Below are 17,558 nucleotides of genomic sequence, written 5' to 3' on the forward strand. Positions count from 1 at the left end.
TGAGAGGAAAACTCATAGCCATACAATCACATATTAAACAAAAAGAAAAAGCTTAAATAAATGATCTTACTGTACACCTTAAGGACTTAGAGGAAGAGGAACAAAGGAACCCTAAGGCAATCAGAAGGACATAAATAACTAAAATTAGACAAGAAATAAACATCATAAAAAATAAGAGAACTATACAAAAGATCAATGAAGCCAAATGTTGGTTCTTTGAAAAATTAAACAAGATTGACAAACTCCTAACTTGCCAGACTCACTGAAAAAAAAAAAGAGAGAAGTCTCAAATTTCTAGAATTGTAAACGATAGAGGAGATATCACAACTGTCACCATAGAAATCCAGAAAATCATGCAAAACTTCTATGAAGAACTATCTACCACCAAGCTAGAGAATCTGGAAGAAATGGGAGAATTCCTAGAAACATATGCCCTTCCAAAACTGAACCAAGAAGAACTACAAAACCTAAATGCACCAATCACAGACAAAGAAATTGAAACTGTTATTAAGAATCTCCCCAACAACAAAAGTCCTGGACAAGATGGTTTTGTAAAAGAATTCTACAAAACCTTCAGGAAACAGTTAATGCCTATACTTCTTAAGCTTTTCCATAAGGTCGAAGAAACAGGAATACTCCCTTCCACCTTCTATGAAGCCAACATCACCCTGATACCAAAAGCAGATAGGGACACAACAAAAAAGGGAAAACTACAGACCAATATCTCTGATGAACATAGATGTCCAAATATTAAACAAGATCCTGGCCAACCGGATACAGCAACATATCAAAAAGATTGTTCATTATGACCAAGTGGGATTCATCCCAGAAATGCAAGGCTGGTTCAACATACATAAGTCAATCAATGTCATTCACCACATCAATAAAAGTAAAGCCAAAAACAACATGATCTCAATAGATGCAGAGAAAGCCTCTGACAAAATCCAACACTCATTCATGCTCAAAGCTCTACAAAAATTGGGAATAGATGGGAAATTCCTCAAGATAGTGGAATCCATATATAGCACACCTACAGCCAACATCATACTCAATGGGCAGAAACTAAAATCATTCCCCCTCAGATCGGGGATGAGACAGGGTTGTCCACTCTCGCCATTACTCTTCAACGTAGTATTGGAAGTTCTTACCATAGATAAAGAGAAAGAGAAAGAAATCAAAGGAATACAGATTGGAAGGGAAGAAGTCAAACTCTCACTATTTGCAGATGATATGATAGTACATATAGGGAAACCTAAAGAATCCAGCAGAAAACTACTGGAAGTTATTAGGCAATATAGCAAGGTGTCAGACTACATAATCAATGTACAAAAATCAGTGGCATTTCTTTATGCAAACACTAAATATGAAGTAGAAGACATCCAGAAATGACTCCCATTCACTGCTGCAGCAAAATCAATAAAATACCTAGGAAGAAACCTGACCAGAGAAGTGAAAGACTTGTATACTGAAAACTATGAGTCACTCTTCAAGGAAATAGAAACTGATACCAAGAAATGGAAAGACATCCCATGCTCATGGATCAGAAGAATAAATACCATCAAAATGAATATTCTCCCCAGAGCCATATAGAGATTTAATGTGATACCCATCAAAGTTCCACCAAGCTTCTTTAAGAAAATAGAACAAAAACTACATGCATTTATCTGGGACCAGAAAACACCTAGAATAGCCAAAACCATCTTGAGGAAAAGAAACAGAAATGGAGGCATCCCACTCCCAGATCTCAAACTATATTATAATGCCATCATCATCAAAACGGCCTGGTACTGGAACAAAAATAGGCACACAGACCAGTGGAACAGAATTGAAAGCCCAGATCTAAACCCCCCCATACCTATGGACATCTAATCTTTGATAAGGGGCCCAAAGTATTAAATGGAAGAAGGAGGCTCTCTTCAATAAATGGTGCTGGGAAAACTGGGTTGAAACATGCAGAAGAATGAAACTGAACCACCTTCTCTCACCAGAAACAAAAATCAACTCCAAATGGAATAAGGACCTGGATGTTAGACCAGAAACAATCAAATACTTAGAGGAAAACATTTGTGGAACACTTTCCCACCTAAAACTCAAGGGAATCTTTGATGAAACAAACCCAATGGCAAGGAAGACTAAAGCAGAAACAAACCAATGGGACTACAACAAATTGAAAAACTTCTGCACAGTCAAAGAAACTATCACACAAACAAAGAGACCCCTCACAGAATGGGAGAAGATCTTCACATACCATACATCAGACAAAAGACTAATAACCAAAGTATACAAAGAGCTCAGCAAACTTAGCACCAAAAAAAATATATGACCTCATTCGAAAATGGGAAGAGGATATGAACAAAACATTCACTTCAGAGGAGATCCAAAAGGCTAACAAAAATGAAAAACTGCTCCAGGTCGCTGATTGCCAGAGAAATGCAAATTAAGACAACATTGAGATACCACCTCACTCCTGTGAGAATGGCATACATCAAAAAGGACAGCAGCAACAAATGTTGGAGAGGCTGTGGGGACAGAGGAACCCTTCTGCACTGCTGGTGTGAATGTAAATTGGTCCAGCCTCTCTGGAGAGCAGTATGGAGAACTCTCACAAGGTTAGACATGTACCTTCCATATGACACAGTAATTCCTCTCCTGGGGATATACCCCAAGGATTCCATAATGCCCAATCAAAAGGAAATATGTATACACCTGTGTTCATAGCAGTACAATTCATAATAGCTAAAATCTGGAAGCAACCCAGGTACCCAGCAACAGATGAGTGGTTAAGAAAGTTGTGGTATATACACACAATGGAATACTAAGCAGCTGTTAAGAACAATGAACCCACCTTTTCTGACCCATCTTGGATGGAGCTAGAAGGAATTATATTCAGTGACCTAATTCAGAAAGATAAAGATGAGAATGGGATGATCCCAGTCATCAACAGAAGTTGAGAAAAAAGAACAGAAAGGGAAACTAAAAGCAGGATCTGACTAAATTGAGAGCAGAGCACCAAAGTAAAAACCCTGTGGTGAGGGGAGGGTGGACGTCTGGCTTCCTGGGGCAGCAGGGGTGCAGGGGTGAGTGGGTGGGAGGGATGGGACACAGTCTTTTGGTGGTGTGAATGGTGTTCATGTACACTCCTCTTAAATTGTAGTCATATAAACCACTATTTAATTAATATGAGAGGGGAAAATTGATCATATGTCTAGAAATTCTTAGAATGCAGACTGAGTCTTTTTAATACATAGGCTCAGTCTTTGATATGTTGATTCTCTCAAAAGCCTAGACCAGGTAGAAAAGAAGCAACCGGTGGCACAGTTATATACAAGATGCTGGGTATTATACAGCAAACCCTAACAAAGGGACCTTTCAAAGTTAGCCCAATTATAAATAATGTGATGATAACAATAACTATCCATTGTCTTCTTGAACCCTAAGACAGCAGGAACCTCACATTTCCACTGTAAAGCCTATATTTTCCCCCAGTCCTGGAACCTTAGGGTGGGACCCACTTTCCTGCATGCTTCTCTCTATTCATATCAAATTATATTGCATCCACCGGTCACAACCTAATCAACGCAACGAGTGCCACCCCAGCATGCTTCACTTCAGACTGTGTCCAGAGACTTCAGGTGTGGAAAGACAACCCTTCATCTTCATCACTCAGGTGAGCCCTTTCCTTTCATAGTATTCTCTAATTCCATTCCAGGTGCTTCACTTCCTAACAAAATCCCAAAACCTAGATATAGACCAGGTCCCCTGAGATAGAGCATCTGTTCACACATATCCATAAACTAGGGCAAAATATATACCTGAAAGCAGAAGTACACAATAGTCTCCAGTGAGCACCCCCGAACACTTCATCTGCACTATTTCAGCCTTCAGGTCCATAATGGTTCAACAATTTGTTTGGCTTTGTATGTTAACTCTCTTTTCAGCCACCTGGTTCCAGATGCCAGCATGATGCCGACTAGGCTTCCCTGGACAGATGACCCCACCAATATGTCCTGGATCTCAGCATCCCCAGAGTCCCCACCCTAGTAGGGAAAGAGAGAGGCAGACTGGGAGTATGGTTCGACCAGTCAACGCCCATGTTCAGCGGGGAAGCAATTATAGAAGCCAGACCTTCCACCCTCTGCAACCCACAATGACCTTGGACTACCTGGAGGTTTTTTTTTTTTTTTTTCTCGATACTTCTTACAATTGGCTATCTTTGCTCAGGCTGCCTGAGACAAGCTGGAACAGTCCAAGATACAGACTGACTGTTAGGGTTTTTTTACTCTATTCTATTTTATTATTACTATTATATATACATGTGTCCCTTTTCCCTCCTCCTTCTTCAGGTTAACCAAAATTAACTGTTACTGTTTTTTCTATTGCTAGGTGACTGGGTATCCTATGCATTGTGAGAGGAACTTGTTTCACTCTACCTCTTCCCTCCACTCTCCCCCTTTTCCCTCCTCCTAGCTAATTAAAAAAAAAACTCTTTGCTTTCACTGCTCTTTTTTTTTTCTTGTTTCTTGTCTTCTTTTATTCCTTCCTCTTTCTTTTGCTTTCTGAATCAACTGATACTCATTTGTGAATTATTTGGGGGAAGAAATCTGACTCAGAGTGGACTCTCTGTGTGTGTCTCTCTTTTCTACTTCCCTTTCTCCTCTTGCTATCCCTAGAATTTATGGTGGACAGTAGATTTGCATAATTGTATATTCTTGCTTTCCCTTTTTTTCCTTTCTCTTTCTTTTTCTTTTGGATTTGGTTGATATTTTTTCTTGGACTGGAGGTGTTGTTTGGCTAACTGGTATTGGTTAAACTGCATCAATCCTTGCTTCAGTTACTGTTATTGTAATTTCTGAGGTTGGTGACTGCATTTGTCATAAAGGTATTTAGTATAGTATAGCATAGCTTGTACTCAAAACACAAGAACTAAAGAAAGACAGAACAGAAAAATAAAAAACACATCAATTTAAAAAATGGTTAAATCAAGAGCAAAATGAATGTAAATCATTAATCCCCCAATAAGCAAATTAAAAAAAATAGACTATGGGCCAGGTGGCAACTCATCTGGTAGAACACATAAGGTACCATGCTTTGGTTCTCAAGTTCAAGCCCCTCGTCCCCATTTTTGAGGGTGGGAAGCTTCACAAGCAGTGCTACAGGTGTCACTTCTTCCTCTTTCTCTTTCTCTCCCTTCACCACTCACTGTATCTCTATCTCATACTCTCTATCTAGAAAAAAAAGGTTTAATCTTTTTTTTTTTTTTTTTGCCTTCAGGGTTATTGCTAGGACTTGGTGCTGACACTATGAATCCACTGCTTGTAGGGGCCATTCCCTCCCCCCATTTTTATTGAATAGGACAGAGAGAAATTGAAATGGGGGGCAGAGAGAGAGTGAGAAATTTAGACACCCACAGACTTGCTTCACTGCTTGTGAAGTGACCCTCCTTGCAGGTGGGGAGGCAGGGGCTTGAACCAGGATCCTTCCATAGGTTCTTGTACTTCGTACTTTGTGCACTACCATCCAGCCCTCAAAAAAGGTATAATCTTGAACAGATTGTAAATCAATCCCATGCAACTAAGAAGATAATTTCATAAAGCATATTACATTAATGTTCACAGATTTTGACAGCATGTGCATAAACGTCTAATGGCCAGATATTAACTCTAACCTGTATACTTACTCTTTCCTGATACTTTTGGTTCTTTTCCCTAAGTCTCCTCACTTGAACCATGAATCGCTCCACTGCATTTTCCTTTATTTGACAGCTGAGAAGAAACAAAGATGTATTACAATAGTTTAATCTTGGAGAAAATAGGTGAAATAAAAAACTTAATTCCTTTAAGTTAGGTGAGTTGAAGTCAAGCAGTAGACTTGGAAAAATAAATTTGAAATTATTTATTTTTATCCCACCTTCTTCCTTCCCTCTGTGTTACTATCAATATCTTACTTTTCTCCCCTACACAATTTTACATCTATGAGAAAGAACCAGGCCCCTACCTTCTTGGAGAAAGCTTCAGCACTGTGGTCTCTTTCACACTTTCACTGTCTCAGTCTCTCTTTCTCTGAAAGTCACCCCAGAAAAAGATGCTAGACCACACACACACACACACACACACACACACACACACACACACACACACACACACACTCACCCTCCCTCCCTTTACTGCCAGCAGTTTTCTCCACTCAAAATAATTTAATTCTCCTCCTTGGCAATGTTGTTTTGGTAGAGTTACAGTGAGGTCTGGACATCTATAGTTTTTTTAAAAAGTCTAATTTGTTGTAATAATAGTAGTAGTAGTAGAAGAAGAAGAAGAGGAAGGAGATCTGTCACAGGGCTTTTCTTGTCCATGTTTTTGAAGATGATTCCACTGCCATATATCCTGCTTTCTGAAATTTTATTTAAGAAATCCCTAAAGTAGAGCCATGTTTAATGCATATGGAATCCATCACAAGATCTTTTGCTATTTATGTAGTAGTCGCTTTTAAAAATTTCTTTATGGGGGGGGGGAGAATGTTTTTCAGTCAACAGTAAAATGCAGTGGTTTGTATATGTGTAACATTTCCCAGTTTTCCTTTTTTCCTCTGCCATAATGTTCTAGGACCTGAATCCTCCCCCCACCCCAGAGTCTTTTACTTTGGTGCAATACTATAGTAGAATCTTAGGAGTAATTCTCCATATTTTTTTTAGTTTGTATAAAGTAATAAAAGCTTTTTTGCCTTTAAAAAAAAAAAGTCAGCCCAGAGCAGTCAAGCCCCCGAGATAATTAAAAAGTGGGGGTGGGAAGATAACAAAGACTCAATTTCTATCTTGCACTCAATCATGAAAATTGGAAAGATAAGAATAAGAAAGCTATCAGGACAGGGGATGGGATATGGAGTTCTGGTGGTGGGAATTGTACCCTCTTATCCTATGGTCTTGTCAGTGTTTCCATTTTATAAATAAAAATTATTTTTTAAAAAAGAAAAATTGAAAAGGTTTGCCTCTCTGTAAACATTTATCAAAGAGGAAGCTGGCTGGTCTCTGGTTGACCCAGGAGGAAGAGGTGGCTGTAAACTGTGGAGTGAGTTAGAGACTAGGTTGTGCTCTCAGAATCTGGCTTTTTGTTAGTCTCCCCTAAGGCTTGATAAGGAAAGTTTGCAGTTAGGTCAATAACAAGTGCAGACAGTATCTGGCTGTTACTTAACATGGTCTTGGCTTGGAAAGCAAAGGAAGCTTTGCTAAAAAATTCATTTCCAACATGGGCCCCTATGAACATAACTAAAATAGACTTCCTAGTTTCTTACCACCCTAAGGTCTGTATTCTTGCGTACTCTATTCCTAATTTTTTTTATTCTTGTTAGACATTTTGTCCTGCTTTATATCTTATTGCCCTTCAGTCACCAAGTCACTATGATTTCATCTTGAATTCCCTGGGCAGATGACCACATCAGTTTGTCCTGGAACCTTACCTTTCCAGAGCTCTACCTCACTAGGGAAAGATAGTAACAGGCTGGGGTGTATGGATCAACCTGCCAATGCCCATGTCCAGTGGAGAAGCCTGAACACCCATCTTCTGTGCCCCAAAGATGCTGGGAAATTGTGCAGACGCAGTCACATCTGCCATGTTGTCCCCTCGGGCTATTGCTAGTTCCTGCGAGAGTTGGGACATTCTCGGAGCACCTATTCTGCCATGTTGTGCCCTCAGGGCATTGTCTAGTCCCGTCCCCCCCCCCCCCACAATGGTTGCGGTGCTCTGGTTGATCCTCCCCCTTCCCATAAAAGCCCTTCTTCTTCCGCACCTTTCTCTCTTGCCAGCTTGGGTGTTTAGACTCAGGAAAGGCTACTGCATGAGGCGGCCATTTTTGCTACCTCCACGTGGCCCAACCTGTTTCTCTCTCACCCAACTCTGAGGTGCCAGCACAAATAAAGATTTGTGTTTCCTCTTCGCTCTGGATCTCCTCTCTCTCTTCTCTGTGGCGCAGCCCGACACCTGGCTCCCAACGTGGGGCAAAAATAAGTTTGGTTCATATTCCCAGAGGGGTAAAGGATAGGAGAAGAAGACCCAAGGGCTCTGAATCTCAATTCCACCAGGAACTGAAGTACTAGGAATCTTGTTTTTGTACCATGACAGAAAGGGAAGCAAATCTGAGAAGTACCAGAGGAAGCCAGGCACAGTTTCCCTTATCAGAGAGAAGAAAAAAAAGGAAGGAAAGACACCCAAAAGTAGTAAAAGGTGTAGGTGTGACTTAGAAAGGAAGTGAATGCATGAACATAGAAAAAATGGGGCAAAATGTATATAGATATAGTTATAGATAGAAAGTCAACCCATTATCTGTGACCATGGGAGAACTACTACAGTTTTCAATGGGGGGGATGAGGCCAGAACTCTGGTGGTGGGAATCACACCCCTATTATCTTATAATTCTGTATATCAATATTAAATCACTGATACCATTTCCATGGATGTTTATCTTGATTTCTTCTACCATCTGTCTGCTAAAACAGAACAAGAGAACAGATCTGGGAGTGTCTCAATAAGATTATTTTCCCTGAATGATGTAAAGAACAATTATTTTTAATAAATCTTAAAGTAAGTGTTTATTTATGGGAAAGAGAGGGATAAAATGAGACCATCACTCTGGCACATGCAATGACAGGGATCAAGCTCAGGACCTCATGCTTGAGAGACCAAGGCTTTTCCACTGTGCCACCTCTCCCAACTGCCCTTACACACTTCTGCCCTTACATGCTTCTTCTTCTTTTTTTTTTTTTTTTGGCCGATCCAAGACCTCAGCGTGCAGGTTTTCACCACTCCTGAGCTGCTAGGACATTCAGACAAAGATATGGAAAGAGACAGAGAGAGGGAGAGCAGCCACAGTACCAGTGCATCCCCCAGTTCCATGGCACCTCCCAATGGTGCTGAGGCTCAGACCTGGGGCACACACATAGCAAGACACACATCATCAGACTCTTTACACTTTTCCTTTTTACCAACTTAACTACAGCGACCTACTATTACTATTATTATGTTTATTTATTTAATGAGAAACAAAGAGAGTGTTAGAGAGACTAGAGTACCACTCAGCTCCAGCTCCTGGTGCTAATAAGAACTGAACCTGGGACCTTCAGGTAACTGTCTCCTAGCTGCAGTCTATTAATAACTATTTTAAAGCTTGAGATGAATGTCTCAATAGAGGATGAGACAGAATAAAGAAGAGAAAGACAGAGAGAGAGAGAGAGGAGAGACACCTGCAGTTTCATTTCACCACTTATGAAGCGTCCCTCCTGCAAGCACTCCCAGGTGGTGACCTGGGGTTTGAATCTGGAACTTTGTGTATAACAAGTGTGTGCTCTACAAGGCAAGTCACCACCCTGAACCCTCTGAGTCGTAACAATAATGGTATTTATGTTCAGGAACATTTGGATTTCACGCTCTAAGTAAACTTACTAATAGTCCAGAAATGCTTCACTGATGGGTAGTTTGACTTCTTTGGAGGATCCACTCTGAATATCCTTTTTATTTGCTTTTGCTGCACCTTCCATTGTGTTGCTCAGCTAGTTAAAAACACCTGCTTAGATAAAATACACAGGAAAATGATGTGAATTGTCTTGCACCCTGTGTCTGGAGCTTGACTTGCTTTTTTCAAGAATTACTTATTTTTTATAAGAAGAAGAGAGACCACCCAGAGAGCTGCTCAGCTCCTGTGGATGGCAGTATTGGGAATTGAATTTGGGATTCTGCATCCTAAGGCATGGAATTCTTTTTTTTTTCTTTTTTCTTTTTTTTTTGCTTCCAGGATTATTGCTGGGGCTTGGTGCCTGCACTATGAATCCACTGCTCCTGGAGGCTATTTTTTTCCTTTTGTTGCCCTTGTTGTTTATTGCTGTTATTGCTGTCGCTGTTGGATAGAACAGAGAGAAATGGAAAGAGGATGGGAAGACAGAGAGGGGAAGAGAAAGATAGATACCTGCAGACCTGCTTCACTGCTCACGTGAAATGACCCCTTTGCAGGTAGGGAGCTGGGACTCGAACTGGTATCTTTACACCCATCCTTGTGCTTTGTATCATGTGTGCTTAACCCGCTGCACTACCGCCCGGCCCCCCAAGGCATGGAATTCCTGTGCTCTAGTACTGGGCCTTTTCCATGAATCCTGGTACTCAGTTTCAGACTGGCATTTCCCTCACTATAAGCATGTCCCCAGACCTACATTCACCCCAATGCTAGGACATCATGACTCAACGAGATCCTTGCATTTGTGAGTTCCAGGTTTAGTACAAAAACAGCACTCCTCCATTTCAAGCTTCCCAAGTTTCTCATCCCTTTGATTTGAGTGAGGGAGGGAGTGGGGGGAGAAGAGAACACAACAACAAAGTTTCTTCCAGTGTGGTGGGGACTGGGTTTAAACCTGGGTCTCACACATAGCAAAGCAGCACACTAACCAAGTGAGCTATTTTTCCAGCCCCTTTGTCTGCTATTCATCTACACCTTCTAATGTCAGATTGACTTTTCCACTGAGTAACTTCTTTAGTGTCTGCTGGTGGAGTGTGATGCATATTATAGTTGCATAATGAATGTCTGCTATTTATCTCTTTTTGACTTGGAGCAAGAACTAAAGAAAGCATTGTGGCTGGACCTTGGAGAGGATGGTGGGTAATCTTGAGAAGAGATGGCCCCTCTGGGCAGCAAACCTCCCTCTGATCTTTTTCACTTTCTGAACCCACAGTCACCAGGCCCCTCAGATGGGATTATGCAACTCCACTCCTAGGTATCTTTTAGAAAACACAGAAATGCCAATTTGAAGAGAAACCTGTATTTCTGTGTCCACTGAATACTCTTTCCAATAGCTAGGATCTAGAAACAACTAAGCACCGAACAACAGGTTTACAGATAAAGAAATCACTGTTAGGGGTCGGGTGGTGGCACACCAGGTTAAGTGCACATAGTACTAAGCACCAGGACCTGCTCAAGGACCCGGGCTTGAGCCCTGCTCCCCACCTGCAACAGGGATGCTTCACAAGCAATGAAGCAGGTTTACAAGTGTCTCTATTCCTCTCTATCTCCCTCTTCCATCTCATTTTCTCTCCATCCTACAGAATAAAATGAAAAAGAGAAAAGAAAGAAAAGAGAGAAAGAAAGAAAAAGGCCATCAGGAGCAGTGGATTCACAGTGGTAGTACCTGTAAGCAATAATCCTGGAGGCAAAAAAAAAAAAAAGAAAAGAAAAGAAAAGAAAAGAAAGAACTGTCTTCTCACACAACACAATGGGATCTTATTATAAAAGATGAAATCTTGGCATTTGCAGTGACAAGGAGGAATCCGGAGGGGGCTGTGCTGAACAAGTCCTGAGTGCTTCCAGTCACACATGACATGAAGAATCAAAGTCAAGGAACACAGGATGCCCAACTCAAGTCTTCAGGATTGAAGTTACAATGCAGAGAGGGTATGGTTGAATGGGATGAGGGAGGGAGTTGGGCTGTAGCGCAGCGGATTAAGCGCAGGTGGCGCTAAGCTCAAGGACCGGCGTCAGGATCCCGGTTCGAGCCCCCGGCTCCCCACCTGCAGGCAGGTCCCTTCACAGGCGGTGAAGCAGGTCTGCAGGTGTCTGTCTTTCTCTCCCCCTCTCTGTTTTCCCCTCCTCTCTCCATTTCTCTCTGTCCTATCCAACAACAACAACATCAATAATAACTACAACAATAAAACAACAAGTGCAACAAAAGGGAATAAATAAAATAAAATTAAAAAAAAAAGGATGAGGGACTCTCAGGAGTATGGTTGAAGGGATTTTCCCACTTTGATGGAGAGAATGGTGTGGTCACATACATTTTAATGCTTTTAAGGAGGTATGAAACTGGATTCCTAAAATATGTAGTCTTGTAAAGCAATGCTACTTCAGTTAAAAATTAGCTGTCTGGGAGGTGGTGCAGTAGACTAAAGAACAGGACTCTGAAGCATGAGGTCCCAAGTTCAATCCCTGGCAGCACATATAACAGAGTGATGTAGTTTCTTCCTGAGAAAACAAAATGTTTTTTAAAATAAACATCAAGGGAGTGGGTGGTAGCGCAGCAGGTTAAGCACACATAGTGCAAAGTGCAAGGACCAGTATGAGGATCCCGGTTCAAGCCCCCAGCTCACCACCTGCAGAGGAGTTGCTTCACAACCGGTGAAGCAGGTCTGTGGGTGTCTACCTTTCTCTTCCCCTCTCTGTCTTCCCCTCCTCTCTCCATTTCTCTCTGTCCTACTCAACAACAATAACATCAATAACAACAACAATAATAACTACAACAACAATAAAAAAACAAGGGCAACAAAAAGGAAACAAAAAATAAATATTAAAAATAAATAAATTAAAAAAATAAACATCAAGTTAGCTGTTTAAACAATAATTAGCTGAGTCATTCAAAAAAAGCCTATGACTTTCTATAAGCACCAAGAAACTAGTATTTAAAAGAACTGGGTTTAACCAGACTTGTTATAAATATCAAGTAGGGGCACATGTTAAAGTGTTTTAAATTATTACAAAGTATGAAACTCTGAATATCCATAATTATAACAATACAGTTTACTAACAGTGACAATTCATTAGATGGTGCTTGCTTTTGCATATAATAGAAATAATAAAAAAAATACTATTTTTTTAGGTCTGGGGAGAAAACATAATGGTTATGTAAAAAGATTTCTATGTCTGAGGCACCAAAGGTCTCAAGTTCAATGCCTAGAACCACCATAAACCAAAGCTAAGCAATGCTCTATTAAAACACACACACACACATAGTAAGTTACTGAATCTTTTTGAGTTGCAGTTTCATCCCTAACACGAATTGCAGTTTCATCCCTAATGTGAGAGCAACAATCTTACTCTAAACCTCATTTTGAAAACTAGATGAGCTCATGTTTAAGGTCCTTCATTCTAGTGTCTGGCATGGAGAAAGAATTTAATAAATACCCTCCCCTGTTAGCTATAGCTTCAGGTCATACTTCTTCAAATTCCTGGTAATATCTTCTGTAGAGAGAATAATCCTTGTGGTTTGTTACTGTCAATCTTTCTCATTGACTTGAATTCCAGCCCTGAGGATCTACAGGATCATTTGCTTCTGAATTGGAAAAACCCTCTGGAAGGAAGGACACTTTCTCCCTGTAACCACGCTTCTGTCACATCCAGAATTTGTGTGTCTTTACCTTTGCTGTCTTGAGAATACATGTCCACATGGACTCACTAAAATACTTCCAGCTAAAAACCGTGCTGGTGACATAAAACCAGGATTTAATCTAGAGCCATGGAGACAGCTCAATGCTGGAACCCAGGATTTGCTCATCTGAGGTCCCAGAGGCCTCAGGTTCTATTAGCACCTTGTGCCAGAGCTCTGCTCTCTCTTCCTCATTTTATCATTAAAAAAAAAACTTTCAAAAAAAGAAGATTTACTAAATGAAGACAGGGTGACCTATTAAGCAGCAGCGTCAGAGATGAAGGCATTGAGAATGAGTGTCTGTGCCACATACACCAAAATCCCCTTATCTTAGATATTGACAGGGCCAAATGGTTCTGATCTCTCTGGCCTAAGACTGTGGGTAACTTAACGACTCTTAGTTTCTCTTTGTCCTGTCAAAGAAAGGATGCATATCTTCTCAGCCTTTACAGAATTGTTCCTCCTCCTCCTCCTCTTTGTTTACTGACTTTTCTTTGTTGGGGAATTATCTTCTACCTCCCCACCACTTCCTCCACTTTCTTTCCCGGGCTGGGAATTAATTACAGGGTAAGAAAGGGAGTGGAGCAAGAAGCAAGCTACTATGGAAGTTTAAGTCATTCATAAAGGAGGAGACAATGGATTCTGCTCAGAAACATGCTGCAGTGTGCAAGCCAGGAGCTGAAGATAATCTCTGTTCTGAGGGCTGGGGCTGCCGTGCCACCTGGACTCACACTGGGAAGGGAGCAAGGCTATGCTAAGCTCACTCAAAAGGCATTCACTGGCCTGGTCATTCCAGGAAAATTCTGCACAGCAGGAAAAGCCAGAGGCAAGTCTGGCCCTAGCTCTCTACTCTTAAGGTTTGAAACCCCGGACAGGTCTCTCAGCCTCAGTTTCCCTCCCATATCCCTCCACCTCTTGTCAGAGTTGTTAAGGAGCATGTTCAATTAGGGCTCCTCACAAAGAGGGGGGCACGTGTGATTCCTGCATGTCAGAGGGGCAGGAGGTTAGTGCCAGGGCTACAAACTTGAACCGGATTCAGATTCAGAAGGGATGAAGGGCAGGTGCCTGGTTCAGGGCTGCACTGGAGGCCAGAGGAGAGAATGGTTACTGCTGACCCAGCCTGTCTCGGGGGAGAGGGGTGCTGGGGACCCCCGGGACCAGCGCCCCCTGGAGGAGATCACGCCCCCACCCCTTCAAAGTCTGGTGGGCTGAGTAGGGGGTGCTCGAGGACCCAGTTTGCCCGCAAGATCTGGGTGTTTATAGGACCCAGGAGGCTCACAAGCTTAGGGGTGCTTGTAGATCAGGGGTAGGTGCTGTCAGGATGGAGGTTCTCGCAGTACCCAGGGTGTTCGCAGGACCGGGGGTGATGGCAGGCCGCGGGATGTTCGTTGTATTACAGGTGCTCACAGAACTCAGGGTCAGAGAGAGGCTGAACGAGTCAGGACTGAGCTGGACTTTTAGAGACGCTTCCCAGCGGAAACGGTCCTGGGCGGGGTGTTCTGGCTCGGGTCTCACCCCTCGCCAGGCCCCCAAGCGACCACCGACCAGCTGCGCTCGTTTCCAAGGCGACCAGCGCGGGCAGCCTGGTCTCACCGCGCTCTGAGCCGGGAGTGATGTGTCGGGCACGCTCCCTGGTGGCCAGGTCTGGAAGGGGGGGACAGAATTGGGTTAGTTCTGTCCAATTGGTCTGTCCAGGCAGGCGCATCTTTGACAAATGCTGTTTTTGTGTGAATTCTTTGGGTTCCAGTTCCTACAAGAACTACACATTGGCATTCAATTCAGTTTATTCACGCATCTACCCATCCCTTATTTTATGGAAGTATTAATGGTTTACAGCACGGTTGTTGAAACATGGGTAGAATTTCTCATCTCCCTGTGGTAGGTGTCTGCTAAACACTGACTCCTAACTTAAGATTTTCCATCGTCATATATCAAAATCGTCACACATCCACTTTTTAATTTTTTATATTTATCTTTTTTATTTATTATTTTATTTAAGAAAGGAGACATTAACAAAATCATAGAATAAGAGGGGTACAATTCCACACAATTCCCGTAACCCGATCTCCATATCCCATCCCTTCCCCTGATAGCCTTCCCATTCACTATCTCTCTGGGAGTATGGACCCAAGGTCATTGCGGGTTGCAGAGGGTGGAAGGTCTGGCTTCTATAATTGCTTCCCCGCTGAACATGGGCGTTGACTGGTCGATCCATACTCCCAGTCTGCCTCTCTCTTTCCCTACTAGGGTGGGGCTCTAAGGAAGCGGAGCTCCTGTACACATTGATGGGGTCGTCTGTCCAGGGAAGTCTGGTCAGCATCTTGCTGGCATCCGGAACCTGGTGGCTGAAAAGAGAGTTAACATACAAAGCCAAACAAATTGTTGAACAATCATGGACCCAAAGGTTGGAATAGTGCAGATGAAGTGTTGGGGGTATTCCCTGCATGCTCTTGTGTACTTCTGCTTTTAGGTATATACTTTCCCCTAGTTTATGGGCACGTGTGAACCTATGCTCTATCTCAGGGGACCTGGACTATATCTAGGTTTGGGGACTTTATTGGGGAGTGGAACACCTGGAATGGAATTAGAGAATACTATGAAAGGAAAGGTCTCACCTGAGTGATGAAGATGAAGGGTTGTCATTCCACACGTGAAGTCTCTGGACACAGTCTGAAGTGAAGCATGCTGGGGTGGCACTCGTTGTGTTGATTAGGTTGCTATCCGCAGATGCAATATTATTTGATTTGAATTGAGAGCAGCATGCAGGATAGTGGTCCCCTTCCTAAGGTTGCAGGACTGGGGGAAATATAGGCTTTATAGTGGAAATGTGAGGTTCCTGTTGTCTTAGGGTTCAAGAAGACAATGGATAGTTACTGTTATTGTCACATTATTTGGTGATAGGGTTAACTTTGGAAAGTCCCTTTGTTAGGGTTTGGGGTCTAATAACCAGCATCTTGTATATAGCTGTGCTACTGGTTGCTTATGTCTAGGCTTTTGGGAGAGAAAACAAAGACAGCCTATGTATTTAAAAGACTCACTCTGTGTTATTTTATTATTATTATTATTATTTTCCTCCTCCAGGGTTATTGGTGGGCTCGGTGCCTGCAACATGAATCCACTGCTCCTGGAGGCCATTTTTTCCCCCTTTTGTTGCGCTTGTTGTAGCTTCATTGTGGTTATTATTATTGCCCTTGTTGATGCAATTCGTTGTTGGATAGGACAGAGAGAAATGGAGAGAGGAGGGGAAGACAGAGAAGGGGAGAGAAAGATAGACACTTGCATACCTGCTTCACTGCCTGTGAAGCGACTCCCCTGCAGGTGGGGAGCCGGGGGCTCGAACCGGGATCCTTACGCCGGTTCCTGCGCTTTGCGCCACATGCGCTTAACCCACTGCGCCACCGCCCGACCCCCTCACTCTGTGTTTTAAGACGTTCTAGACATATGATCAATTTTTCCCTTCTTATATTAATTAAATAGTGGTTTATATGTTTACACTTTAATAGGATTGTACATAAACACCACTCCCACCACCAAAAGACTGTGTCCCATCTCCACCACCCACCCCCGCCCCCCACCCCTGCTGCATCCGGAAGCCCAATGGCCACCTTTTTACATTGGAACCCTGATCTCGATTTAATCAGATCCTGCTTTTAGTTTCCCTTTCTGTTCTTCTTTCTCAACTTCTGTTGATGAGTGGGGACATCCCATACTCATCTTTATCTTTCTGGCTTAGCTGACTTAACATAATTCCTTCTAGCTCTGTCCAAGATGGGTCAGATAAGGTGGGCTCATTACTTAATAGCTGCATAGTATTCCATTGTGTATATGTACCACAGCTTTCTCAGCCACTCATCTGCTGTTGGACATCTGAGTTCCTTCCAGGTTTTAGCTATTATGAATTGTGCTGCTATGAACATAAATGTACACACATCTTTTTGGTTGGGCATTATGGAATCCTTGGGGTATATCCCCAGGAGAGGAATTACTGGGTCATATGGAAGGTACATGTCTAACCTTGTGAGAGTTCTCCATATTGCTCTCCAGAGAGTCTGGACCAATTTACATTCACACCAGCAGTGCAGAAGGGTTCCTCTGTCCCCACAGCCTCTCCAACATTTGTTGCTGATGTCCTTTTTGATGTATGCCATTCTCACAGGAGTGAGGTGGTATCTCAATGTTGTCTTAATTTGCATTTCTCTGGCAATCAGCGACCTGGAGCAGTTTTTCATATGTTTGTTAGCCTTTTGGACCTCCTCTGAAGTGAATGTCTTGTTCATATCCTCTGCCCATTTTTGGATGGGGTCATTTGCTTGTTTGGTGCTAAGTTTGCTGAGTTCTTTGTATATTTTGGGGATTAGTCTCTTGTCTGATGTTTGGCATGTGAAGATCTTCT

General features: G+C 42.4%; 1 protein-coding gene across 6 annotated transcripts in view; it reads right to left on the bottom strand.

Annotated features, from left to right (window-relative positions):
* CCDC83 (coiled-coil domain containing 83) overlaps window positions 1-17,558 on the bottom strand; it is a 371,061-nt gene that overhangs the window by 23,947 nt on the left and 329,556 nt on the right. For 2 of the 6 annotated variants that reach the window (XM_060177400.1, XM_060177394.1), the window contains exons 1-3: window positions 14,445-14,578; window positions 9,429-9,549; window positions 5,678-5,762 (exon numbers count right to left, since the gene is read on the bottom strand). In XM_060177400.1, the coding sequence (XP_060033383.1) occupies window positions 5,678-5,762; window positions 9,429-9,523 (180 nt within the window). In that variant the 5' untranslated portion in view covers window positions 9,524-9,549; window positions 14,445-14,578. Of the gene's footprint in view, window positions 1-5,677; window positions 5,763-9,428; window positions 9,553-14,444; window positions 14,585-17,558 lie in introns of those variants that run through there. The other 4 variants (XM_060177398.1, XM_060177396.1, XM_060177395.1 and 1 more) reach the window with 4 other exon arrangements.

Source organism: Erinaceus europaeus, chromosome 17 (assembly GCF_950295315.1).
Source record: "Erinaceus europaeus chromosome 17, mEriEur2.1, whole genome shotgun sequence".
NCBI classification, from domain to species: Eukaryota; Metazoa; Chordata; class Mammalia; order Eulipotyphla; family Erinaceidae; genus Erinaceus; species Erinaceus europaeus.